Genomic DNA, 27,344 nt, shown 5'->3' with positions numbered 1-27,344 from the left:
GGGTACTGCCACCTTCTGTCCAGCTTGGCTACAAACCAGAGTTTCCCATGACCTCTCCATCTTGGATTCGATTAATTTACTAGAGTGGCTCACAGAGGTCAGGGAGACGTTTACTTACATTTACCAGTTTATTGTAAGAAGATATGATAAAGGGTACAGATGAACAGCCAGATCGAAGAGATGGATAAGGTGAGGTATGTGGGAAGGGCATGGAGCTTCCATACCCTGTCCAGGGTGACACTCTCCCCGCACCTCCACATGTTCACCAACCTGGAAGCTCTCCGACCCCCATACTACTGGGATGTTATGGAGGCTTCCTTACATAGGCATGATGGACCATTAACTCCACTTCCAGCCCCTCTCCTCTCTGGAAGATGGGGGACTGGGGTTGAAAATTGCAAGCTTCTAATCATGGCTGGTCTTCCTGATGACCATCCCCATCCAAAAGCTTCCCCGGAGTTGCCTCATTAGAACAAAAGATGGTCCTGGTACTCTTTTCACTTAGGAATTTACAAGGGTTTCAATAGCTCTGTGCCAGGAACAGGGCAGAAACCATTATGTGTATTTTCTATGATCTCATAGTCGGCCTCCTTTGAGCCTCAGCAGGCTTTGGAGTCGGACGCCTCAGGGGCTGTGCTGGTCAGCTTCACCACCAAGAGTGGTCCCACGTGTGGACATACACATCCCTGCATCATTTTTCTGTGGATGGAAATTTGGGTTGTTCCACTTTGCAGCCATTATAAATAATGATGCTGTGAACATTCTAGAACATTTCTTTTGAAAAACCCGTGTCCTTGGTTTTGGAGAGGTCAGCAGTTTTCCTGAGCGGCCGTGCACTCGCTCTGACAGCAGGACGCACTCGGGTCGTCTGCACGTCCTCATTATCGGTCTTTGTCACCTCACGTCCTGGAGGCTCCGTGGTGGTGCCACACTATGGTTTTAATTCACGTTCCTTTGGTGTTGGCCACGGGCATTCCTTTTCTGTGACGGTGTGTGTCTTCTTGGTGCTTCCGCCATTTCTATGTGCCTCTTCCTTATGATCTATAGGGCTTGTGCATTCTGGGTAAGAATTATTTATTGATGTCTGTGCGATCAATATCTTCTCCCTCAGTTTTGTCTTGTCACTCTCTTCACAGTGCCTTTTGATAAACAGAAATTTTATTTTATTTTTATTATTAAAGATTTTATTTATTTATTTGACAGAGCAAGAGAACACAAGCAGGGGGAGTAGCAGGGGGAGAGGGAGAAGCAGACTCCCCGCCGAGCAGGGAGCCCAACATGGGGCTCGACCCCAGGACCCTGGGCTCATGACCCAAGCCGAAGGCAGACGCCTAACCATCTGAGCCACCCAAATGCCCTGATAAAAAGAAATTTTAAAATTTTAATATAGTCCAAGTTATCAACAACTTCCTTTACATTATTATCTTTTTCTGTTCTTTTTAAAAAAGAATTATTTCATTTATTTTTAAAGACTGATTTATTTACTTGAGAGAGTGAGAGAGCACGTGCGAGTGCAGGGAGGGGCAGAGGGAGAGAATCTCAAGCAGACTATGTGCTGAGCGCAGAGCCTGATGCAGGGCTCCATCTCACCACCCTGAGATCATGACCTGAGCCGAAATCAAGAGTCAGAGGCTCAACCAACTACACCATCCCAGCGCCCCTCACCTTTTCTGTTCTTTTAAAGAACTCTTTGCCTGCCCCAAAGTCATAAAGATTTTGTAAAGATATCCTTGCACATTTGTTTAAAGCTTTGTTATTTTACCTTTCATATTGGATCTGCAACCCACTGGTGTTGATTTTTGTGGATGGTGAGTGATGGGGATCCTGTCATACTTTTTGTTTCCATATGGACACCTAGTTGGCCCAGTGCCACATCAAGGCTCGGGGGCACACGTGGTGGGTCTATCTGTCTACTGAGACACAGCAGCACAACCCCACGTGGGGTTGGAGCCCTGCAAGGTGAGAAGTTTGGAGGGTTTAGGGCAAGAGCTTTTCAACAGTTGCCCAGGCTGCCCTGGGAGAAGAGAATACAGAGCTTGAAGGGAGGCAGGGAGGCCAGCTCTGAGGCTGTGGGGAGGGAGCAGGTGGACTAGGGTGATGGAGGGAAGGGTCTTCCCTGAAGACATGCAAGGACTAAGCTCCACCCTGAGGCCCTCATTTCCTCCTCTCCCACCGGATCATGGAGGACCTCCTTGTAGGGGGCAGTGGAGGGGGATGTCTGCTGTAAGATGAGGAAACCAGGCCAAGCTCTATAGCATCAGGATATGCTCCACAGAGATGTTACATCGCGGGGGAGACCTGGGCCAGGGGGAACAGATGGACAGATGGGCAGTCAGACACACATCCCATGGAGTGGGGATCAGAGGCCCAAGCAGGAAGAGGTGCGCATGGAGAGAAGGCAGCCTGCTGTACCCCTGGAGGCCACCTGAGGGCACCAGGACTCCACTGGAAGCAGACAGAGCACAGCCCCTCCTGCCCTCCTTGCTCTGGTCTGGGAGGATGGATCCTTAGGGGATGCTGGGCCCCCTTTCCTGAAGCCATGTAGTCCCCTTTGAGCCCTTGACCTTGCGACAGTAGGCACTCAAAAATAAGAGAGTAAGAGCCAACTTTTAATGAGTACCTATTTATGCCAAGCAGTATGTTTTACACAGATTATGGGCTTTTAACTTAAAAAAAAATAATTTTAGGGCGCCTGGGTGGCTCAGTTGGTTAAGCGACTGCCTTCGGCTCAGGTCATGATCCTGGAGTCCCAGGATCGAGTCCCGCATCAGGGTCCCTGCTCAGCAGGGAGTCTGCTTCTCCCTCTGACCCTCCCCCCCCTCATGTGCTCTCTCTCTCTCTCTCTTTCTCTCTCAAATAAATTTTTTAAAATCTTTAAAAAAATAATTTTATTGAGGCATAATTTACATACAATAAACTGCACATATTTGAGTGTGAAATTTGCTAAGTTTTGACATTTGTGATGCCCAGGAAGCCATCACCACAATCCAGAGAGTGAACATGCCCATCACTCCTAAAGCTTCCTGTGCCCTGGGTGATGCCTCCTTCCCCTACTCTCAAGTTAACCATCAGTCTGCATTTGGTCACTATAGTTAGGTGACATTGTCTAGAACTTCATGTAAATAGGATTATAAAGTATGTACTCATTCGTACAGTGCAGAACAGTACAGTATGTCTGAGTTCTGTGACTCAGCATAATTTGAGATTCATCCATTATATTGTACCAATAGTTCTTTTTTTAAATAAGGATTTTATTTATTTATTTGAGAGGAAGAGAGAGCATGAGTGGGGAGAGGGGAAGAGGGAGAGGGGGAGAGAGAATCCTAAGCAGGCTCCATGCCCAGCACAAAGCCTGATGCAGGGCTCGATCTCACTGAGATCATGACCTGAGCTGAAACCAGGAGGCAGAGACTCAACCAACTGAGACACCCAGGCACCCCTCTTTTTTTATATATTAATACAGAGTATTTCATTGTTCGATATACCACACTTTGGTAATCCATTCACCTGCCAATGAACATTTGGTTTATATCTAGTTTGGGGCGATTAAATATAAAGCTGCTGTGAACATTTGCGTTTAAGACTTTGCATGGACATGTGCTTTCATTTTTCTTGGGTAAATACTTAGGGTGGAATGGCTGGATTATATGACAGGTATATGTTTAACTTTTAAGAAACTGCCAAACTGTTTTTTAATGTAGGTACAATTTTTCATTCCCATCAGAAATGTTTGAAGGTTCCAGTTGCTCCACATCCTTGTCAACACTTGGTATGATTGGTCTTTTTAACTTTATTCCAATAGATACACAGTGGTGTCTCATTGTGAATTTAATTTTAATTCCCTTAATGACAAATGATGTTGAGCATCTTTTCATGTGTTTATTTGCCATTCATAGATCTTCATCTATGAAATGACTGATCAAATCTTTTGCCCATTTTCTTAATTGGGTTACTTGTTTTCTTATTGTTGAGTCTACAGAGTTCTTTATATGTTCTTCATATAGGTTCTTCATCAGATATGTGATTTGAAAATATTTTCTCCTAGTCTATGGTTCATCTTTTTGTTTTCTTAACAATGTCTCTTGAAGAGCAGAGGCTCTTAATTTTTTTTTTTAAGATTTTATTTATTTATTTGAGAGAGAGAGAATGAGAGACAGAGAGCATGAGAGGGAGGAGGGTCAGAGGGAGAAGCAGACTCCCTGCCGAGCAGGGAGCCCGATGCGGGACTCGATCCCGGGACTCCAGGATCATGACCTGAGCTGAAGGCAGTCGCTTAACCAACTGAGCCACCCAGGCGCCCGCAGAGGCTCTTAATTTTGATGAATTCCAATTTATCCATTTTTCTTTCATGGAATTTTTTTTTTTTTTTTTTTGGTGTTGCAGCTAAGAAAACTGCCTAACCAAAGTTCACAAAGATTTTCTAAGTTTTCTCCAAAAAGGTTTATAGTTTTAGATTTTGCATTTAGGTCTATAATCCATTTTGAGTTATTTTGTGTATATGGTGTGAGGTAGAGATCCAAGTTATTTTATTTGCACGTGGATGTCCTGTTGTTCACATACTATTTGTTGAAAAGCCCTCTTTCTCCACTAAATTGTCTTTTCAACTTTGTTGAAAATCAACTGACCATACAGGTATGGTTGAGTCTATTTATAGAATTCTAGGTTAATAGTTTTGACTTTTAGTATTTTAAAGATGTTGTTCCACTGTTTCCTTGCATGCCTTGTTTCTTTTTTTTTAAGATTTTATTTATTTATTTGAGAGAGAGAGCGAGCATGAGGGGGGAGGGGCAGAGGGAAAGGGAGGCAGGACCAGAGCCGAAGGCAGGCGCTCAACCGACTGAGCCACCCAGGCACCCTGCATGCTTTGTTGCTAACAAGAAATCTGCTGTAATTTTATTTTTGTTTCTCTATATATAACATGCCTTTTTTTTCTCTATCAGCTCTTAAAACTTTCTCTTTGATGCTGTTTTTTGCAGGGAGGGGGTTAACAGCTTTATTGATATATAATTCACACAACATACAATTCACTTATTTAAATTAAATGTTTTTTTTGTATAGCCACTGGGGTGTGTAATCATCACCATAATCCAGTTTAGAACATTTTCATCATCCCACAAGGGAACCCTGTGCCCACAACTGTTGCCCCCTATTCCCCTCAACATCCACCCCAGCCCCCGGCAACCACTAATCTGCTTTCTTTTTTTTTTTTTTTAAGATTTTATTTATTTATTTGACAGAGAGACAGCGAGAGAGGGAACACAAGCAGGGAGAGTGGGAGAGGGAGAAGCAGGCCTCCCGCTGAGCAGGGAGCCCAATGCGGGGCTCGATCCCAGGACCCTGGGATCATGAACTGAGCCGAAGGCAGATGCCCAATGACTGAGCCACCCAGGCGCCCCACTAATCTACTTTCTATCAATTTGCCTATTGTGGGGCTTGATAGTATACTGATTGTGTGACTCTCAAGCCTTGAGATGCATCAGATGATCAGAGCTGCAGATCAAGCTGACAGAGTGCCCCTTCTGGATTCCAGCCTGTGTTCAGGCCTTGCCTCGGGCTCCCCAACAGAAGGGAACAAACAGGGCTCTATTATGGTGTTCCTGGGCCTGGGGTACTTTTGCCTTTGTGGGCCCCTTCCTCCCTTAAAAAATGATTGAAAATTGGGGCGCCTGGGTGGCTCAGTCGTTAAGCGCCTGCCTTCGGCTCAGGTCATGATCCCAGGGTCCTGGGATCGAGCCCCGCATGGGGCTCCCTGCTCGGCGGGAAGCCTGCTTCTCCCTCTCCCACTCCCCATGCTTGTGTTCCCTCTCTCGCTATCTCTCTGTCAAATAAATAAATAAAATCTTAAAAAAAAAAGACTAAAAATTATACTTGAAAAAAAAATTGCCTATTGCGGACATTTCACGTAAATAGGATCACACAATACATGGCTTTTTGTGACTGACTTGTTCACTCAGCATAATATTTTCAAGGTTCACTCATGTTGTAGCAGGTATCAGTGCTTCACTCCTTTCTATCGCCAAATAATATCCCATTGTATGGATATAGCTCATTTTATTTATCTATTTATCAGTTGATGGACATTGGGTTATTTCCACTTCTTGGCTATTATGAATACTGTTGCAAGAACATTTGTGCACAAATTTTTGTGTGGACATGTTTTAATTTCTCTTGGGTGTGAAACTAGGAGTGGAATTGCTGGATCAATTGAGGGACTTCCAGATGGTTTTCTAAAATGGCTGCATCATTTTACATTCTTATCAACAATGTAAAAGTGTTCTAATTTCCCCACAAGTTCACTAACACCTCTTACTATCTGTACTTTTTTAAATTTTATTTTATTATTATTTTTTAGGTAATCGCTACATCCAATGTGGGGTTCAAACTCATGACCCTGAGAGATCAAGAGCCACATGCTCCAACTGAGCCAGCCAGGTGCCCCTCTGTGTTTTTAACTGTAGCTATTCTAGTGGGTATGAAGTGGTACCTCATTGAGGTTTTGATTTAAATTTCCATGATGACTAATGATGTTTCTTTTCAGGTGCTTATTGGCCATTTATATATCTTTGGAGAAATGTCTGTTCTGATTTTTCACCCATTTTTTTTTAGTTGGGTTATTGAGTTGAGAGTTATTTATACACTTTAAATATATATATAGATATAGATAAAACACCTATCAAATATATTTATATATTATACACATGTTATGCAATGTTTCTCTCCTACGTCTTTCACTTTTTTTTGATAATGTACTTTGAGGCATTTTTAAATTTTTATGAAGTTCAATTTACTTTTTTTTCTTTTGTCACTTATGCTTTTAGTATCATATCTGTAAAGGCTTTGCCTTCATCGCCCAAGATCATTTTCTTCTAAAAATTTTATAAAAGTTTTAGCTTTTCCTTTTTTTAAAATTTTATTTATTTATTTGAGAGAGAGCAAGAACAAGGAGGAGAGGCAGAGGGAGAGGGAGCAGCAGACCCCCCCACTGAGCAGGGAGCCTGACATGGGGCTCGACCCCAGAACTCTGGGATCATGACCTGAGCTGAAGGCGGACACTTAACCGACCGAGCCACCCAGGTGCCCCAAAAGTTTTAGCTCTTCCATTTATGTGTAGCATCTATCTTGAGTTAATTTTTGTGTATGGTGTGAGGAAAGATGTGGATAATCAGATGTCCCGACATTTGTTGAAATGCCTATTCTTTCCCCCATTGGACTGTCCTGGCATTCTTGTTGAAGATCAATTGACTGTAAATATGAGGGCCTATTTGCGATCTCTCAATTCTATTCCACCAATCACTATCTCTAACCTCAACCTCATACTAGTGCCACACTGTCTTGATTACTGTAGCTTTGCAAGGAGTTTTGAAATCAGGAAGTTTGAGTCCTCCAGCTTTGCTCTTCTTTTTCAAGACTGTTTTGGATATTCTGAGTTGCTTGAATTTCCATATGAAAATTTTTAAAGATTTTATTTATTTATTTGATATATATAGAGAGAGAGTACAAGCAGGGGGAGCAGCAGGAGAAGGAGAAGCAGGCTCCCCGTGGAGCAGGAAGCCTGTTGTGGGGCTTGATCCCAGGACTCTGGGATCATGACCAGAGTCAAAGGCAGTTGCTTAACCGACTGAGCCACCCAGGCAACCCTCCATATGAATTTTAGAGGAGCTTGTCAGTTTCTGCAAAAATCTTAGCTGGAATTCCGATAGAGATTGCATTGAACCTAAAGATCAATTTGGGAAGTATTAACATCTTAACGATATTTAATCTTCTGATCCATGAACATGGGATATCTTTTCATTTATTGATTTTTTAAATATCAATCTTGTACCCTGAATCCTTGCTTAATCCATTTATTAGTTTTAATAGTTTTTTTAGTGGATTTCTTGGGATTCTTTATATATAAGGTCATATCATTTGAACATAGACAGTTTTACTTCTTCCTTTCCAATCTGGGTGATTTTTATTTCATTTCCTTACCTAATTAGCCTAACTAGAACTCCCTACACTGCTGGACAGAAGTGGCAAGAGCAGACACCATTGTTTTATCCCTGTATTGTAGCAATTTGATTATGTGGTTCCTTGATGTAGTTTTCTTCAAACTTTTTTTTTTAAAAAGATGTTATTTATTTATTTGACAGAGAGAGAGCACAAGCAGGGGGAGCGGCAGGCAGAGGGAGAGGGAGAAGCAGGCTCCCCTGGGATCATGACCTGAGCCTTCTGGGACTCCAATTACATGTATACAAAGCCACTTCAAGTTGTCCCACAGCTAACTAATGCTCTTTTGTCTTTCCTTCTTTTCCAGTTTTTAAATGTTTCAACTTGAATAGTTTTTATTGTTATGTTTGCAGTATTTTAGCTTCTTGAGCACATGAAGTGTGACTATCACAACCATTTTAATGTCCTTGTCTACTAATTCTATTATTTGTGACATTTCTAGGGTTCCTTCCAATTGATTGATTTTTCTCCTATTATGAGTCATATTTTCCCTGCTTCTTTGTATTCCTGGTAATTTTTTACTGGCTGCCAGTCATCATGAATTTTAATGTGTTGGTGCTGAATATTTCTGTGTTCCTATAAATATTCTTGGGCTTTGTTCTGGGGCACAGTTGAGTTACTTGGAGACAGTCTGATGCTTTGGGGTCTTGTTCATAAGCTTCGTTAGACAACACCAGAACAGCACTTACCGTAAGGCTAATTATCCCTCACTACTGGGACAGGTCCTTCTGAATACTCTACCATGTGCCCTATGAATTATAGGCTTTTCCAGTGTGGCTAGAGGTGACCCTGTGTGAACTCAAAGGATTTTTCTAATTTTTTTCTGGTGGTTCTTTTCCTGGCCTTGAGGACTTTCTCTCAGCATGTTCTAATCAGCCTTGAGGGAGACCCTCTGCAACTCTCCATAGTTCTCTCTCTGGCACCTCTTTTCTTGCTGACCCTAGCTGCACTGGTTCTCCACCACTGCCCATAGAAGTCTGCTAACCTTGGGGCGCCTGGGTGGCTCAGTTGGTTAGGCGACTGCCTTCAGCTCAGGTCATGATCCTGGAGTCCCAGGATCGAGTCCCGCATCGGGCTCCCTGCTCGGCGGGGAGTCTGCTCCTCCCTCTGACCCTCCCCCCTCTCATGTGCTCTCTGTCTTTCTCATTCTGTCTCAAATAAATAAATAAAATCTTAAAAAAAAAAAAAAAAAAGAAGTCTGCTAACCTGCCTGGCTTCCCCCTCCCTGCAGTTGAGGCCTGGACACCATCTTCTGGCAGTCAGCTGGGACAATACAGGGCTCACTTCATTTCTTTCCCACTTCTCAGGGGCCACTGTCTTTCAAGCCTGCTATTTCATATATTTTGTCCAGTTTTTTAGTTGTTTTAGGCAGGAGGGTAAATCTGGTCCCTGCCACTCCATCTGTGGTGGAAGCAATTGTTTCTATGCAGGTTATTTATTTTATTTAATTTCTTCAACCACACAGCACCAGAGATAAGTAGTATTATTAATCCTATTTTACATTTGAGATTTTGTGACTTGCCCAAGGTCACACAACTAAGTGACAGCAGAAATAAAATTCAACCCCAGTCTGTGCTAGAAGCCTTCCCTGAACCACTCCTGTGATGACAAGACCTTGAGGGGTTGCCCAACACAGGAGCCCTACGCGAAGATTGTGGATGTAGGGTGTATGTCTGTGGCCTTCCCAAACACAGAGCAAACTGAAGGAAGTTCAGAGACATGGGAGAGAAGGTCTGAGTCTGTATGTCTTTGTGGGAAAGGCCCTGGCCACCCCTGAGGGGGTTCTCTATCTGTGACCAACTCAGTCTGTATCTCTGACCACGGGATTGTGTCTCTCTGGCTCTGCATGTTTGTCCTCCTCAATTATCTGCCTAGGTGGAGCTGATTTCTAGGTGGCACAAGGCACCTCTGGAAGCCCAGAGGCAGGTGCTGCTCTGGGAATAGCTGGTAACTGCTTCGCTCCCCGTTTCCTTGTCCAAACTTCCCCCGATGCCACATCGCAAGCCTGAGGGGACTGTGCACCCCAGACTCCAGTGGATGGCAGCCAAGAAACCCACAGCCTGGTCACACATGCACTCACAGTCGCAGCCACAGGCCCTGCAGTTATAGCTGCCAGCTCTAAGCACTTCTTGGGGACTGGAACATTCCAGCACTATCTCATTCACTCCACACAACCCTCCCAAGTTCCAGGCTGGGGTGGCCCAGACATTCCCCAGGGTTCTGGGCTTCATGCTGGGTGTGTAGGTCTCCCCACCCAGGAAGACGCTGCCTTGCTGCATTTGGGCAAGAAGTCAAATTTGAGGCTGAGGCTGAGGCTCACGGTGGGGGGGGGGTTCATTTGAGGAAGCCCACTGGTCCTCAGGCTCCACCCTCCCAGCTCTCTGTGCCTGTACACCAGGGAGGTCCCCGTATGTCCATCTGGGGAGGGTCCCCTGTGTACCCTAGTGCCAGGGATCAGCCACATACACATGGGAGGATCAGCCTAGACACCTGAAGCTTAGTTTCTGCCCTCCAGAGGGGTAGGTATTTGCCCCTGTGACTTCTGGAAAGTCAACAACAGCCTCCTGCCACCAATCTACTTAGTAACAGTAAGCTCTGGTATTTTAGTCCTTGGGGGTTACTATAACAAAATACCATAGACTGGGTGGCTTAACAACAGAAACATATTTCTCACAGTTCTGGAGGAAGTCCGAGATCAGGGTGCCAAGAGGGTCTGATTTTCATGAGGGCCCTCTTCCAGCTTGTGGATTGCCACCCTCTCAGTCTTGTTACCTGGCAGAGAGTGAGTGCAAGTTCACATGCCCATGTCCCTTTTATAAAGACACCAATCCCATCCCATTACAGAGGGCACTACCCATGTGACCTAATCCCCTCCAAAAGGCCCCATTTCCTAATGCCATCACCTTGGGGGGTAGGTTTCCACATATGAATGGGAGGGAGAGTCGGTCAGTCTAGAGCACCTGGTCTCTGCTCAGGAGAAGTCTGACCAAAGATTTCCAGCTCTAAGTGGGCAGACTGGTCAGTTCAGATTCTGGGTGGTGACTCATACCTCTTAATTTTGCAAACCAAATCCCTAGAGACACATTCATGGAGCTTTTTCTCTTTTCCTAAAGCTGAACAGGAGAGGAGGAAATTGCTTGTTGACACCACCGGATGATGGCCGGTTCTACCCAGCATTTCATTCAGAGACCGGCTCTGGATGTGGAAAAAGCAGCTCAGCCAGAGCTTACAGAACACCTTCTTGACCCTGGCTGCTAGGGGAGCTGAGGTCCATGGCACCGCAAGAACAATGAGAGGGGAGGGTCAGGAGCCCAGTCAGCCCACAGCCCCTCTGGGTGTATCTGCGAAAGCAGTGGTCAGCTCGTAAGTGGGAGGGTGAGAGTGGGAGCTGGGGGAGGGCAGTGCTGCCTCCCTACCCCCAGGGGCTGCTGACCTCTCCCTCACTGTGTTCAACAGGGCAAGGGGTGCTGGGGGGACCCAAAGTGAGGGGAGGGGTAGAGCTGGAGAAGCCCTCCTTCCCACCAGCCTCTGTCTGGTTGGGACAAGCAGCTGCAGGAAGGTTCCCCTCTCCCGGCCCACTATGTGGGTAAGGATGAGAGGGCAGGGGGTGGGATGTTCCTGCTGGTTCAGGTGTGTGCACCTCCCTTATAGTAAGGTCAGGGGTTGATGAGGGCCAGGCATAGGGCTTCAGCCTTCCAACACTGACCTTCTACTCCTTGCTGAGCTCCTTTCTCCTCACACAGGCATTGGGACTCCTCACTCACAGAGGAGGCCCAGGAGCTAAGCCCAAAGCTACCAGGTGGGTGTCAGGGTCAGGTGGGACACCAAGAGGAGACACATTTCAGGCAGCAGCAGACAAGTACTTTTTGGTAACCATGGTTACCAGGCTGCAGACAGAGTTGATGCACCCCACTCAGGGTGCAGGGCAGTGTGGCCCAGGAGTTTCACAGTGCCAGGGCCAGCTGAGGCCAGGCCCACCCACAGTGGGGGTACTATGGCTCTCAGCAGGTAGCATCTCTCACACCTGTCCTTGTCGGAAACCTGGAGCCTATGACTCCCCAACCCCATGCTCTGATCCAGGGTGCCCTATCAGTTACTGCCACAGAAATGACCCCCAGCTCTCCTGGATCCCTCAGGGGTAGACCCGGACTGTGGCTCATCAGCACCACGGCAGGGCCCTGGGCCTGTCCCTGCACCCATCCAGTTGGGGCTTGCTAGGAAACTGCTTCCAGGTCAAAGTCAGGCCAATCCACTCTCTGCTTATGACAATAGTTGCAGGGACTATTTCTGGGGTTACTCTCACCAAGAGTCCAGTCCTCACCTCCACCTAACCTCTTCCACAATTCCATTCTCAGGAAGGCAGTTGGGGGCAACTGGTGACTGTGAGTACATTAGTTGTTTATTGCTATTGTTATTTAAGTTTTACAACTTATTGTCGTTGTTGTTATTTTCAACTTATTGTTATTTATTGCTAACAAATTAACCTACAGTTTAGCAACTTAAAATGACAAAACGTTGCTTATCTCACACAGTTTCTGAGAGAGAGAAATCCAGGAGCTGCTCACCTGGGTGGTTCTGGCTCAGGATCTCTCCTGAAGTTGCTGTCAAGATGTTGACAGTGGCTGGGATCTCACCTGAAGGCTCAAGGAGTTGGAGAATCTACTTCCAAACTCACTCTCCCTCAGGTCCACACTGTTGGCCGCTCCATAGTAGAGACAGCTGGCCTCTCCCAGAGTGAATGAGGTGACAGAAAGAGACACAGCAAGACGTACTTGCAAACTAACATTAAAGAGATATCACATCACCTCTACAGGGCCCAATCGGTCATGAGGGCCAACCTCAGCACATTTACAAAGCTGCAAACCAGAGGGGGATCACTGGTGGCCTTCTAAGAAGCTGTCGACCCCAGGGCCTGTTTCCTTGACCATGGCACATCCCAGGATGGAAATAGTCCCCAGCGCTCCAGGGAGCAGCGACAGAGCACAGCTGTGGGACACTTTAGGTTCAGCTTCCTGCTCTGGAAAGCTTGCCAGGTGATGGGAGGAGGCTGCGGAGGCCTGGAGATAATCAGGGAAGCACTGGAGCTTTGGTCGGGGAGCTAACACAAACCAGGGCTCCATACAGCCCAGCCCCCCCCCCCCCCACTCTGAATTTCCAATTGACCGCAGTTTCATGGGCCGACTTCTGTCACCATAGGGACCGATTCTTTCTCCAAATTTCTAACACCCATGATTTGCTGTCATTGTTCAGTCCCCAAGCCCTGGCCCCACAGGCAGATAGGACACAGACACACAGGGATCCCATACCCACAGAGGCAGGCAGTTCTGCTGACCATGCACATGAATTTAGCAAACATTTATTGGCTCTTGGTCTTTGCCAGGAACTGGGCTGGAAGGAGACCCCAGACACTGAATGAGACTCCACCTCCCGGTGGAGGGGAAATGATCAGGAGGCCTTCTAGCCTCCTCCCCAGGAGGAGGTCCTGATTCCTCCCCCACCCCTACCACATAGCCTTGACAGGAGAAGGTGCTTCATCTATTATTCAGCAGGAAGTGTCTGTAAGACAAAAGCCAAGATAAAAATAGCTGGGTGGGTGGCTACAAGATCAGGGACAGGGAAATAACCAGGAGCCCGTCTTGGGGCAGTGAAGGAGAGGGGCGGAGCAGGAAATGGGTGGAAGAGTGGGGAGGGTAGGAAGGAGAACCCCTGGTGTGAGGGGGTTACTCCCACGTTTAGGCCAGAAATCTCCCCACTGAGGTCTGTAGGAAAGCACTTGAGGGGGTCCACTGGACTGGGTGTGGGGGGAGGTGGGGTTCCTTCCACAGCTGGAGACAAGGATGCTGTTTGTTTTAAGATTTTATTTATTTGACAAAGAGAGCAAGAGAGCACAAGCAGGGGGAACAGAAGAGGGAGAGGGAGAAGCAGGTTCCCCCACTGAGCAGGGAGAGGGTTGAGGGACTCGATACCAGGACTCTGGGATCATGACCCGAGCCGAATGCAGACGATTAACCATCTGAGCCACCCAGACGCTGAGGATGCTGTTCTGAAGACCCAGGTGCCCTCAGCTGCTAAAAAGGGGCAGCCTGGGGAGAAGACCAGCTTCAACCTGAGCTGTGCTTCCTCAGACCTCCCTAATCTAAGCAAAAACGACACCCTTCTCAGCCAGAGGTGCCTGTGGTGGCTCAGCTGGTTGAGCGGTTAAGCAGCTGACTTTAGCTCAGTTCATGATCTCAAGGTCCTGGGGTGAAGCACCCCCACCTCCACCCCATGAGCCCTGAGTCAGGAGTCTGCTTGTCCCTCTGGCCCTCCTCTCTCTCACACACACACACATACACACACACACATGTGCACGCTCTCTCTCAAATAAAATATCTTAAAAAAAAAGACACCCCTCTCAGCCACAAAAAACAATGGAATCTTGCCATTTATGACAACATAGATAGACCTAGAAGGTATTATGCTAAGTGAAATAATTCAGACAGAAAAAAATAAATACCATATGTTTCACTTATACGTGGAATCTATAAAACAAGACAAGCAAACAAACAAAAAATACTCTTGGGGTGCCTGGCTGACTTAGTTGGTGGAGCATACAACTCTTGATCTCGGGGTTGTGAGTTCGAGTCCCATCCTGGGTGTAGAGATTACTTAAAAATAAAATCTTAAAAAAAAAAAAATACTCCTAAATACATAGAACAAACTGGTGGTTCTCAGAGGAAAGGTGGATGGGGGATGGGTGAAACAGGCAAAGGGGATTAGAAAGTACACACTTCCATGTATATAATAAATAAATCACAAAGATGAAAAATACAAAATAGGGAATATGGGCAATAATCCTGTACCCTGACAGATGGCGACCACTCTTAATAGTGGTGGCCACGGTCTATGGTATGCAATTGTCGAATCAGTGTGTTGTGCACCTGAAATTAATGTAACACTGTATATCCACTATACTTCAAAAACCCTTCCCAAACCTCCTGATTCCGTCTTTCATTCAGTTACTCAGGTCAGTATGAATCCAACTGTTCCGAGCAGGTGTTGGGGACAAAGTGAGTGACAGACATGGCCTTAGCCTCTGGAGCCCACAGAGCCTGGGATGGCTGCCTCCAGTGGGAAAGTGGGGAAAGAATTCCAGCGGGGAGGTTGAGTTCAAAGGGACAGACAGCAGGAGGGAGCTTGCCTGTCTGAGGAACTGTGTGTGGTCCCCCACAGGGCCTGAGAGGTCCTTGATGGGTCCTCATTCCAAAGCTCCCTTTGGCAAGTGTTGAGATTACCAGAAATAAGAAGTAAAATGTGGCATGGGAGTGGGGGTGGGAAGGACAGGAAGTAAGGCAGGGAGGGAATGGGAGCCCATGGATCTGGTCTAGAGTTATCACTGCCCTGTCATGGGAGGAGGGAGAGCATGATGGCCCAAGTTCCAGGTGATTTCCCCAGGTGGCCCTTTTTCCTTTAGCCACACAGGCAGGGAGGTCCCTCTTTTTCCTGCAGGATGTGTGGGCCCCAGCTTTGTACAGACCCTAAACACCCCCCTACCCACCCCCCAGGCTTCACATCCCAAAGCACCCCCCCCCAGCTTCTGCACTGAGGCCCTGAGCAGCTCCCCTTTCCCAGCCAAGCTGAGCTAGCTTCAGCAATAAACCCTGTGCTAGTCTCCTGCCCAAGAGGGCTTCCCAGGCATGATCAACTATTCCTCCCCCACATTACTGCTGATGCCACAGCTCTGAAGAAAGAAAACCTTCCTTCAGAGTTCCCCTGGGCTCCCCCAGGGCCAGGATCACAGAGTGTGTCTATGTCCAAGGATACAGTACCTGGCCCATGTGGTTGCCACCATCTAGGACCACTGACCCAGGCCACTGAATCTTGGGGTGATGGGCAAGGAAACCAGAGGGCAGGGGTGACTTGCTTGGTGGGGATCTGGAGGTCCCTGCAGGAGAGCCCAGGTGAATCCTGCCTGTGACACAGCCATGGAAGCCACTGGAGGAGAAGCAGGCTAACCTCTAGCAGTGACTCACCCTCTTTCTCCTTGATGGGCCCTGGCCAGGCAGGCAGCCGGCAACCATCTGATGAATTCAGCTGCACTTGGGAAATAAGTCTTGGCTCAGCCTCAGATGGGCTCAGGATGAGACACTCCAGTCTCAGCTTGTATGACTCAGATCACCCCCTCATTACAACCGGAGTCCAGTGCCCAGCAGCAGCTCAGGGAGACCTGGGACCGCAGGACGGCGACTCCAGGGCTGATGTCCAATGCGCTCAGCATTACTGACCAGGACTGTAGGGCTGCCACATAGCGGGTGCTCAGAACAGAGGCATGGGCAGGATGACCCTCCAATCTTTCCCCACCAGGGGGGAGACCTCCCCTCCCAGGGCACACAGCAGGACTGGACTCTGGTAGGAGAGTTACCCACCCCCCAATCTTGGCACTAAGTGCTCTTGGCCAGTCTTGCCCCAGTTCCCTGTCTTCAGAACTCAGTCACCCTCTCCTGCGGGCACTCGTCTCCTGACCAGACACTGGCCTGGGGTAGGCTCAGTCCAGGCAGCTTTGTGTTGAACCATGAGAATAAAGTAGGAAGCGGACCAAGCCAGACCTGAAGCCTCAGGGCATGATCACCTCTCGCCATGCCCAGTGGCCCAGGACAAGAGTGTGACAATGTGTTCACCTTCCAAGGTCCACAGGAGTGGGAGTGGGATAAGGTACCTTAAAAAACAAACAAAAATCCTTGCCCAGTGATGCCACCGGACTGGTTTCCAACATTGGGATACGTTGTGGGAAATGTGATGACTGTCACTTTCCTGAGTGGCTTCCCACATCACCCACACTTCCAGGAGGGTGGCTGGCTACTGCACAGAGCCAGGTCCACTGACCAAGCCCTGGGCTAGAGGACCGGCCGGCACGGGGTACAGAGCCTGGGGAAGGGCCACCCGTAGGCCCACCCCAGAAGTCCAGCACAACGCAACCAGCAGAGCCCCCCACCCCCACCCCAGAACTAAGGGCTGAAAGAAACGCCAGACTAGAGTCTTCACAAAGACAAAAAAATATCAAAACTCTCTCGACGTGGCCTCTGGGAACAAATATTCTCTGGTACACTCAGCAAAGGCCACGGCCCTAGAACAGGGTGCAGCCCCCGTTACAGTCTGAGGGTCGAGGCCTCACCGCAGCCACGGCCTCCATGGCGCGCCCCGGTTCTGCAGCCCCGCCCTAGGGGCGTTGGGGGGCTCCCCAGTCAGGCCTGGAGGGAGCCGCAACGCGAAGGCAGACCCAGGGCGCAGCAGGGGTAAGGGGCGGTCGAATGCTAGGAGCGGCGGGCAACCGGCGTAGAGCTCGGGCGCCCGGGCCTCCGCAGCGGGGGACGGTGGAGCCGGGCGGCGCGACGGCCCCAGCTGGCCCAGGCAGGCGGCCAGGTGGCCAAGCAGGCGAGAACGCACGTCGGCCGGGACGCCCTCGCAGCCGGCCAAGAAGCGATTCACCTCCGCTAGACACTCATTGAAGCCGGCGCGGTACTTGCCCAGGACGGCGGGGTCAGCGCTGAGCGCGGCTGCGGGGGCGGCAGGGGACAGGCGGTCGGTTCCCGCTGGGGTGGTCTTGTGCGCCTCCCGGTCACCCCCCACACACACACGCCGCTGCTGCCCGCGCCTCACCTGTCACCTGCACACGTCGCAGGCTCTGCAGGTGCCTCACCGTCATCTCCAGGATGTCTGCTTTCTCCAGCTTCGAATGGCGGGAACTCTGGGGGTAGGGCGGGTGGAGGAGGCTTGCAACCCATTAGTGCGCCAAGACTTCCGAGCTCCGCACCTCCGCCCCTCGACCTCACCTCCCGACCCCCACTTACATCCTTCCTGAAGGCGTCCAGGATGAGGGTCTTGAGCTGCGCGAGGCTTTCGTTGATGCGCGCTCGGCGCCGCTTCTCCATGACCGGCTTGGAGGACTGTGGGTCGGGCTGTGGCTGAGTCCCGCATCCGTCCGTCCCGCCCCGCGCCTCCCAACCCACGCCCCGCCAGGTCCCCACCTTTCGCTGCTCCGCCGCGCTTCGGGGCTTATTCGGGGTTCTGTTGGCGCTGGCCGGCGCTCCTGCCAGCGGCGAGGCTCTCGGCTTCCCTGGGGTGTCTGCAGGCATGGTGCGCGCCCGCGCCTCCGGAGCCAGGCGGACTGCGCCGCCGGGGGTGGCGGGCGCGTGGCGTCCCTGCTCTTCTCAGTCAGGTCCCAGGCTGCAGGCCCGCGCGAAGAGTTGCCAGCCGCTCGGCTATTTAAGGCCGCGCGGCCGCAGGGTGTGTGAACCCCGCTCGGCATTCTTTCCCACACTCTCGCCAGCCAATGAGAGGCTGCGCTCCGCCCGCCCGCCCCCGCCGCCCCCGCCCCCCGCCCCCCGGCCCGGGCCCTGCGCTGGGCCGCCCGCCCCGGCTGCCACCCCCGCCAGATGTCAGTCACGCCTAGGCTCCCTGCCCACCAGCCCGGCCCGCGACAAAGGCAAGCAGAGGCGCCCTGCCCGCGCCCGCCTCTAGCGACGCCGGGACGAAGCGGGAAAATCGCCGGGCCCCCTCCTCTGCGGCCGCGTCCCGAGCTCGGCGCCGGGACGGGGCCTCTTTGGACTGCCCGGGGCAGCGCATCTCCCGGGCTGGGCGCGAGGCTCCCGTTCAGACCCAACGGGGCCCGGGGTGGAGATGGGGCGCAGAGTTCGCGGCGGGCGGCGCGGGAGATCTGAAAGGAGAAGTCGCAAGGGGGAATTGGGTCCGGCGCCCCTGAGGAGTAGGCGAGGCTTGGCCCGCGTGCCTCCACCGTTTTCCTCCGCAGTCGCGGGTCCGCGCTCGGGGCCAAGGGTCTCTGCACAGCCTCATCTGACCTGCCGCGTGCTCGGCCTCTCAGGACCCCCACCACCTGCGCACCTACTCAAGGCCTATTACACAGTGAACGTGGAACACCAGCCTCTGGGCAGGAGAGAGGTCGGCTGGCTGAAGTCTTGAGGCAGGCAGGGTGGTGTCACAGGACAACTAAATTATGGCATAGAACGATGAGGGTGATATTGCAGGACAGGTAGAGCGATGTCACGGATCAGGCAGAAAGATGTCACGCACCAGAATGTAAGGGTATCACTGGCCAGGCTGGCAATGCCACCAGATAATCAGAGGTGACTTCTCAGGGTGAAGGGCAGTGATGATACAAGCCAGATGAGGTGATGTCACGGAGCTGCAGATATCCCACTCTTCCAGATCACACAATAGTGGGCTAAGTATCAGCAAAGTAGGGCTCACAAAAAATGAGCAGCAATTGTTAAAACCTGTTTATTTTGAAGTGGCACAGCGGGAGAAACAGGACTATATTATTTGCCTGTTCGATATTGTTTTCATTTTGAATTATGTCACAGGGCCATAGTCTTTTGAGTACTCGGGGTCCCCAGTCCACCGTGGCCTTGCAGCAGTGTGGCATCCATCCCATAGACATTTCCGGAGGCCCACTGTGGGCCTGGCCAGCCGCTGGAGCTGGGGAAGCCCCTCCTGGGGCTTCTAATCAGGTGCTGGGGGAGATGGCAAGCAAAAATAATCATTCTGTTATAAGTGATAGAAATGGGTGGGCTGGGGTGCCTGGGTGGCTCAGTTGGTTGAGCGACTGCCTTCAGCTCAGGTCATGATCCTGGAGTCCCGGGATCAAGTCCCGCATCGGGCTCCCTGCTCAGCGGGGAGTCTGCTTCTCCCTCTGCCCTCTTCCCTCTCGCGCTCTCTGTCTCTCATTCTCTCTCTCAAATAAATAAATAAAATCTTAAAAAAGAAAAGAAAAGAAATGGGTGGGCTGCTGGGGGAGAGGAAGCCCTTCTTTTGATGGGGTGTCCGGAAGTCTTCTCTGCGGTGGGATCTTCTGGGGAGAAGGCAGCTCTGCAAGGCCCCAGGGGGAGGGAATGGCATCCCCAGGGTGGCAAAGGGGCCGTGGGGGCCGAGGGAGGTGGGGAAGGGGCAGGCAGAGGCACAGGGACCTGGAGGCTCCTGACCCCAGGAGTGGTCTGGGAGAGCCTTGGGGGGCTTTTCTGAGCAATGAAGTGAGCCGAATGGCGAGCCTCGATGGGTCAGCTCAACTGCTGTGGGTCTACATAGTGGGTGTCCACGGCTGGCCCCTGTCCCAATTGATACCCATTTCCGGGTCCCACTCTGGCCCCCACCAGAGGCCTTCTTTCCTTTCTGAGGCTGATTCTAGTGTAGTCAAGCGAAGTCCCCACCTGCCCTCCACCGATGCCCCCCCTCCTGCGGCGCCGGGGCGGGGCATGGGGCAGCTCAGGTCCTCCCCACCACACAATCACTTCTACACAGGCACCTAGATGAGGCTACCCATTTTTCCCCTTTCCCGCCTAGAGGAGCGTGCGGGGGAGTGGAGGGGCCTTGGAAAGCAGCTGGGGTCAGGAAGGAATCTGAGGAGGGGCCACTGCTAGCACAAAGAGCCCTGGGAGCGCCGACTGGTCCAGTGCAGGGGCGGCTGGGACCAGTCCTGCTGTCCAGGAGGTCGCGGAGATTGCAGAGGACAGAAGCCCGCGAGCGCCCCCAGTGGCCACTGGAGACGACGAGTCCTCTTGGGAGTTGCCAGGTGCTGCTGGGCTCTGGGCGGCCCCCAGCCGTGTGCGCAGGTCAGACAGGCAGGAGTTCAGACGGAAAGGACAGGCCTGAGGAACGACGTTCTTGCTATCCTTTCCCTGACTAGTTGTTAGATGGGATGACTTACCTTCCTGTACCTGCTTCCGCACCTGTAGAGTGGGTCATCTATTTATGCCAGGATTATTGGGAAGATAAATGAGATCTATTCTGAAGGTACCCAGCATGTAGTGAGAACTGGGTACATGTCAGCTACCTCGTTGTTACTGCCTCAGGGAAGCGGGTGGGATAGAACTGAACAGAGGGGAGACTGAGGCAGGGAGGAGATGCCTGTACTCAGTTTCATCATATGCCCCATAGTGCTCTCCACACTTTGAGCACCCCCTAGGCTCATCCTCAGAGGCCTGCCAGAAAGGAAAGGATGCTCCCCATCCAGGGTCTCCAGGGGCCTGTGTCTTGGCCTTCCCAGCCTCAGTCCCAGCAAGGAGCCCTCCAGAGGCAAGAGCAAGGTACGCTTTCCCAATATTGTAATCACCTACACCCCCACTGTGTCTTTCCCACAGGGCCACACCCCCACGGTCTGTATGGTCATGTCCCTCTGGGCCCTTGTCCCTCAAACTTTCTCTGTAAGGAAGCACAAACTGGCCCCATGGACAGGCCACAAGGAGAGGTCCCATGGAAAGGCCTTGTGTGGGCGTTGCAGCCAGCGGCCCAGTGGTCTCAGCTGCCAAACACATTAGTGAAACACCTCCAAATGACCCTTACCTGAAGTTGCTGTCGCCACTCATTTCACATCTTCCCAGCTGCCCCTGCATGCTCTGTTCCAGTTCTGGATTCACAGAGTAGGACAGTTGTTTACTATGACATTTGTTACATAGCAGTAGTAACTGGAATAGCTGGGATGGACCAAGCCCTGGACCCAGGGACAGTGGCCTTTTCCTCCCACCCACCCCTTCTTCCCTGTCCTTTTTCCTTATTTTCTTTTCTTTTCCCCAAAGATTTTATTTGTTTATTTGACAGAGAGAGACACAGTGAGAGAGGGAACACAAGCAGGGAGAGTGGGAGAGGGAGAAGCAGGCCTCCCACCGAGCAGGGAGCCCGATGCGGGGCTCGATCCCAGGACCCTGGGATCATGACCTGAGCCAAAGGCAGACACTTAACTGACTGAGCCACGCAGGCGCTCCTTTCCTTATTTTCTTTAGCATTTACAAATGCTCAGTGGCTTTGAACCGTGGCTTTCCATCTGATGAGATGCTTCTTGGGAGCCATCAAAGGCCTGTCTGTCTTCCTGGACCCAGGCCCGAGTGGGCCAAGCCCCAGAAGGCTGATGGCCCAGGGGGCATCTGCAGGGTCCACTGATGGCCATTGCGGGGGAGCAAAGCAGGAAAGTCAGTGGGGGAGTTTGTGAGGAAAGACAGAGGTATCTTCTAGGCCAGACATGGGGCTCTAGCCTCGTGGGGGTGGAGGGCTCACATCTGGCCACTGAAACAGCATTCCACATGACAACATGCAACCCATGTCTTTGAGGGCTTGCGAAGCACTGTTTGTGCACAACCCACCCCCCAACCTCTGACACGGGGATGCCAACTGCATTTACACCCTGGCCCTCACATTCCTCTGGCACATAGATTCCAGTACATCAGAGACACCATAGACCACCACCCGCCCCTGTCCCCCATGCACCCTTCTTAGAGTCTGCTCCCACCTCTCCTGCCAAGAGGCATCAGCCCATCGACTCAGGCAGCTGGGACCAGAGCTGTCAAGTGACCAGGCTAGAACCGTTGTAGGTTCTCTCCTGCAAAGTGGCAGCTGGGGGCTAAGTCTTTCATCAGTGTTTGCTGGAATCCAGCAAATGACAAAGGCCAGGGCTGATGGAAACCAGGATGCAAGATAGCGACGAGCTAATCAAATGCCCAGGACCCAGGTAGAGGCCAGGAGCACAGCTTGCTGATGTTGAGGTTTGAGGTTCCAGGACAGTCCTCATCCTCCGTGGCCAAGAGGGTGTCTTCCACCCTTATAGGCTCTGGACCTGACACAACTTCCCTCAGCTACCCTGAATAGTGGGCAGGGAGAGCATTCCCTCCCCACCCAGCACATGCTGAGTGACAGCATCTTCCCCATGGTCTGGGCATTGTTAATATCTTTCTCCAAAATCTGAGTGCTGACACCTCTCCATATTTGGGAACTCCTATCTCTCCAACTTGGGAAATGACAGAATCTCCTCCCAATCCCTGTCTGCATAGGATGGCTCCTGTGGGTACTGCTGTTCACTGTTCTTGGACCACTGCACCTGGGGAAAGGTGAGCTTCCTTGTCCTTCCTCTTTGGAACTTCCAGACCAGGCTCTTCTCTACCACAAAAGCCCCAGCTGTATTATCACACCTTACCTTGTTGAAGTTGTCTCGGCGCCTGGGGGCCTTGTCTCATTTCCCATGTGTTTTAGTCCTGATTCCGTCACTTTCCCCAACCACTCCTACCATAGTTTCTGGTGATTTCAAAATCCACAAAGATGATTCTCCAACCTTCTGGACATCCTCCCCTTCAGCAGTCCTTTCACCTCTCCACTTGGCCACTCACTTCCCTGGCCAGGGTCCTTCTCACAACTGCAACCCTTCCACGGCCTAACCTCAAGGCTCACATTCCCTGACAACTTCCCAGCCTCGAAGCTCACGTCCTCCACTCCCCTTCAGCCCCACTGAAATCAGCAGTCCTTGGATAAGACCGAGGTTGGTGCTTCGTCATCCTCTGATGTCTTTTCCCCTGTCTGGATCAAGAGAAACTTATCTGGCCAGCCATCGTGCCTGCTCCCTAACCCTCCTCTTGCTTCATCATATTCACTTGGCCAAACCGTAACCTGTGTTAAATCCCAGCTATCTTCGTGGCTTGACAACCCCCTGCCGGTTCCTTTGCACAGTTGATGGATCTGGGTGGTGCTGGTGGCTTCCCCAGGGCCTCACTCATGCACCTGCTATCAGTTGAGGGTCAGCTGGGCTTCGAGGATGGAAGTGGCACCATGTATGGACACTAGAGTTGTGGTCACTGGACTTCTGGCTCTCTGCCATGTGGCCCCGTCCTGCACAAGCTGGACCAGCTTCCTCATATGGCTTGGCTAACATTTCAGAAGGGTGAAGTAGACACTCAGGGTCTCCTGAGGCCTGGGCTCCAGAACTGACACAGTGAAACTTCTGCCACATTTCATCAGCTGAAACAAGGCCAGCCAGATTCAAGAATAAGATGCCATGGTCATGCTTCTCTGTCAGTCATGTGAACCCTCTGGCATCCTGGAGCTGCGTGTGGCCAGAGATGCGCCGAGCCTCTGATCGTCCTTGCTTTACGCTCTGGACCATGGGCCTTAGGTGGCCCTGATGCTGCCCAGGCATCTCACATTTCCTGGCCACTCCCCACTGTGCTCCTGAACAACTCTAGCACACTTTTGGTCCCTCTCCTCGAGCCCACGCTGCCTCCTCCTTGTCCTGCTCTCATCTGATGTAGAGCTGAGGCCAGCAAGTCATATTGTCCCCTGGTTGAGCCCCAGAGCTCTGCGGGCACGGGTGCCCCCTGCACTAGACAGGTACCTAGCACCCTCCCCTCTCTCTGCATCCTCAGTTCCTCTCCCTGTGAGTCCATGCCCATCATACTGCTCATGTTAGAAAAGCACGACACGACATCAACTTCTAAGGGCCCATTTGACTCTCCACCTCCCGCGGCTTCTCTGGCAAAGCTCCTGGAACAACCACCTACCATGTCAGCTGAGCTCCTCTCCTCCCCTCTTGAACTCTGTCAGTCTGCCCCAAGACCATGGAGACCACGCTCAGCAAGGTCACCAGGATGTCCCTGTGGCTGGTCTAGTAGTGACCAGGTGGCTACACACCCCTCACTGGCTTCTTAGACTTGTCAACCCAATTACCCTACTCCTGCATTTCTGATTTCTCCATGACTCCTCACCCTCTCTGTCTGTGCCCATTTCCTGACGCCCCGATTGGTATCCCCAGCCTGGACTTATTCATGAACCCCAGGCCATATCCCTTACCTGATTTTAAGTCTAATAGGCATTTCAGGTGCAATGTGCCCATAACCAAGTTCCTGATAGTGTCCCATGGTGTTGGGTTTTGACTGTTGCTCTCAGTTTCACACCCACCCTGGCCCCCCCACCCCATTCCCACCACCAGGAGGTCCTGACCACAGGGAAACAGGTGGGGAGGTCAGGCTCCACCCTCCATAGCCCCATCCTCTTCTCTCCAGCCCAACCTCCTACCACCACTGACTCAGCAGTATCCCCGTATTCTCCTATGACGTTCAGTCCTCTGATACCGGGGGAACAAGTTTTTACACTAACTTTTCTGTTCAGATAACTGGGGCAGTCTCTGCCTGGTGAGTGGGCCTGACTGAGGCTCCTTGCCTCCTCTACATCTGACCTTTCTTGGAATTCTCAGACCAGCATTCAGCCACCCCCCTTGACACTTGGAGTCCATGTTCCACCCTGGCCCATCGGGCCTCCTGCAGCTCTAACTCCCTGATATCCCCAAACACCTACTTCTGACCCCTCGCTCCCCTTGACACTGACTCCATGCCGCCACCACCTTTGCCCTGAATTTTCAGAGAAGCTCCTGATTGGTCTCCAGCTCCCTTCCTGACCTGAGGTCTTTTACTTCCCACAGGTGTCCTGATGATCTTGTTAGGCCTGAGCAGAATCAGGTCAGGTCCCTCCTTGGGGAAAGCATAGTGTGTTCAGTCGCCATCCACACGCCCTGCTTCTCCGCACCCGCTCTTTGTTTTTAGCCTGTAAGGAGATGATAGACATTACTCTCCAGCCTCACTGCCCCCCACATGAGCAGACACACTCCTGCCTCAGGCCTTTTGCAGCACCTGTGTCTCTGCCTGGGACTCTTCAGGACATACATCCCCCTTAGCTGCTCTTTCTTCTGCATACTGGCAGCACGTGCTTTTTTTTTTTTTTTTAATCAGATTTTATTTTTAAGTAATCTCTACACCCAACATGGGGCTCAAACCTACAACCCCGAGGTCGAGAGTTGCCTGCTGTACTGACTGAGACAGCCAGACATTCCGTGACACATGCCTTCTGTTCCAACTTATCCCAGGCAACGTCTGTCTACCACATTTGAATGTGAATTCCATTTTGTCCAGGAGTAGCACCTGGCACATAGTGTGTACTCTATAAAGACATGTTGACCAAATGAATGAGTAACAGAGATGGCACCTCCTCAACCTCCAGACAATGATACCATCTTTTTCCAAAATCAGTGGTGATAACATCCCACCAACATCCAAGCAATGGAGGCATATCTTCCAATATCTGATGTCAAAATATGATTTTCAAGGCAAAAAAAACCAACAACATGACTTCCATACAAATACAGAGTAAGCACATGTCAAGTGTTTCTTTAGCTCACCAATGGGGAAACCAGCAGGTTCTAAGAGGCTTTGAGGAAGGAATACAGGTCAGGTACAAAACTGGCAGATGTCACATGGGGCAGCAAGACCATGTTTCTCCAGGATAGAAGTCTCTATGTCTCGTAGGACAGATGTCTACACCACGTTAACCTGTAACTTCAAGAATATCAGCAAAGGCACCTCCAGGGAGACCTTCAAGGATAGGAAGGCCCCTTGTGCCTGATTTCCAAGTATAGGATAATTTTCTTAACACTGGGGACTGGTGGCCTCTTCCCCTCCATCTGGCAGTGGAAGCCTCTCCCCCAACCTTCCCTGAGTCTCCCCCTCCCCACTTGGGCCCCAAGGCCCAGATCCCAACCTGGTGAGGTGGGAGATTGGGGTGTGGCTCAAGGCAGGGGCTCTGGACTTCACGGGGTTGTCAGGGCTTTCTGTCCTGGGGAAGGGAGGATAAAGTAGCTGATCTTTCCTTCTCTTCCCCTCCCCACCTCTTTTTCTCCCCTCAATGGGTGGGCAGAGCAGGTGGGGCCTGCAGATGCATCCCATCAGGTTTTCTCTGTTTTGTGTCCTCCACCATTAGCCTTGGGTATGTTAGGCTTCTGCGGCTTCCCTGCTGGGTCTGGAATGAAAGGATGAAAGTGTCATTTGGTAGCAAGGGACTTTAGGGAGCCTGGTTGGGCACATTCTTCCAGCATAACTGGCCCTGGTCTCCACACTGAAGACTCCAGAGCTTGTTCTCACGTGGGCCTGAACTCAGAAGACTTGTCCCTAACACACAGTGGCCACATAGGATTATAGGGCAGGCCTGGCCCTTGAGCCACTGGCAGCCCTAGCACAAGGGCCATGCGGGCCAGAGTCCAGCTGTGCCCCTTTATTGCCCTCACCAGATCCTGTGGGTTTGAACTAGGTTGAGTGCCCCCCATCTTGCTCCTCCCATACGACAGCTCCAACTCACTGCCTCCCCCAGGTTAGAATAGCCCTCCACATCTCAGGTCTGCCTTCTACTTCTCTCCCTCCCTATAAGCCATTCCTGCAGCAAGGGGACTCTTTCTCATCTGCAGACTACCTCCTGACTCCCCTGAGGGCCAAGCCCCCCAGCCCAGAGTCTGTTTTGGGGAGAACCAGACACAGGGCTGTTTGAATGGCCCTCTAAGCCTGCTGGTCAGTGTGGTGACAGCAGGCTTATTTGCATTTCTGGTCTTCACTGAGTCCCGCATTCCCTAGACACCCATTACAAGGGGCTGTGGCTAGAAGAGGGATGTGCCCACCAGGTGGGTGGTGAGGTTCTGGCATGAGGAGGGATGGGGTCCTGGACAGTGAGACTGTGGCCCAGGTCGGGGGTGCTCAGCTTTCCTAATGCTGGGTGGAAGAACAGAGTGA

The 27,344-nt window shown here is 51.1% G+C and overlaps 1 protein-coding gene across 3 annotated transcripts; it reads right to left on the bottom strand.

Annotated features, from left to right (window-relative positions):
* Positions 1-13,329: 13,329 nt before the first annotated feature.
* HES4 (hes family bHLH transcription factor 4) lies at positions 13,330-18,216 on the bottom strand. 3 transcript variants are annotated; one of them, XR_004681821.1, is made up of 4 exons: positions 17,817-18,216; positions 17,626-17,713; positions 16,002-17,522; positions 13,330-13,545 (listed from the first exon to the last, which is right to left on the bottom strand). XR_004681821.1 is itself a non-coding variant. In XM_035020101.1 (4 exons), the coding sequence occupies exons 1-4, from the start codon at positions 18,099-18,101 to the stop codon at positions 17,137-17,139; spliced, it is 690 nt and encodes a 229-aa protein (XP_034875992.1). In that variant the 5' UTR covers positions 18,102-18,216; the 3' UTR covers positions 17,006-17,136. The 3 variants fall into 3 exon arrangements, 2 of the variants coding, with proteins under 2 accessions (XP_034875992.1, XP_034875993.1); XM_035020101.1 differs by lacking the exon at positions 13,330-13,545 and having other exon boundaries at positions 17,006-17,522; positions 17,817-17,924; positions 17,994-18,216; XM_035020102.1 differs by lacking the exon at positions 13,330-13,545 and having other exon boundaries at positions 17,006-17,522; positions 17,817-17,912; positions 17,994-18,216.
* Positions 18,217-27,344: the final 9,128 nt, after the last annotated feature.

The sequence above is a fragment of the Mirounga leonina genome, unplaced genomic scaffold, assembly GCF_011800145.1.
Source record: "Mirounga leonina isolate KUSES-001 unplaced genomic scaffold, KU_Mleo_1.0 Mir_173, whole genome shotgun sequence".
Taxonomy (NCBI): domain Eukaryota; kingdom Metazoa; phylum Chordata; class Mammalia; order Carnivora; family Phocidae; genus Mirounga; species Mirounga leonina.
The sequence above is the reverse complement of the archived record's forward strand: the minus strand, read 5'-3'. Positions and strand labels throughout refer to the sequence as shown.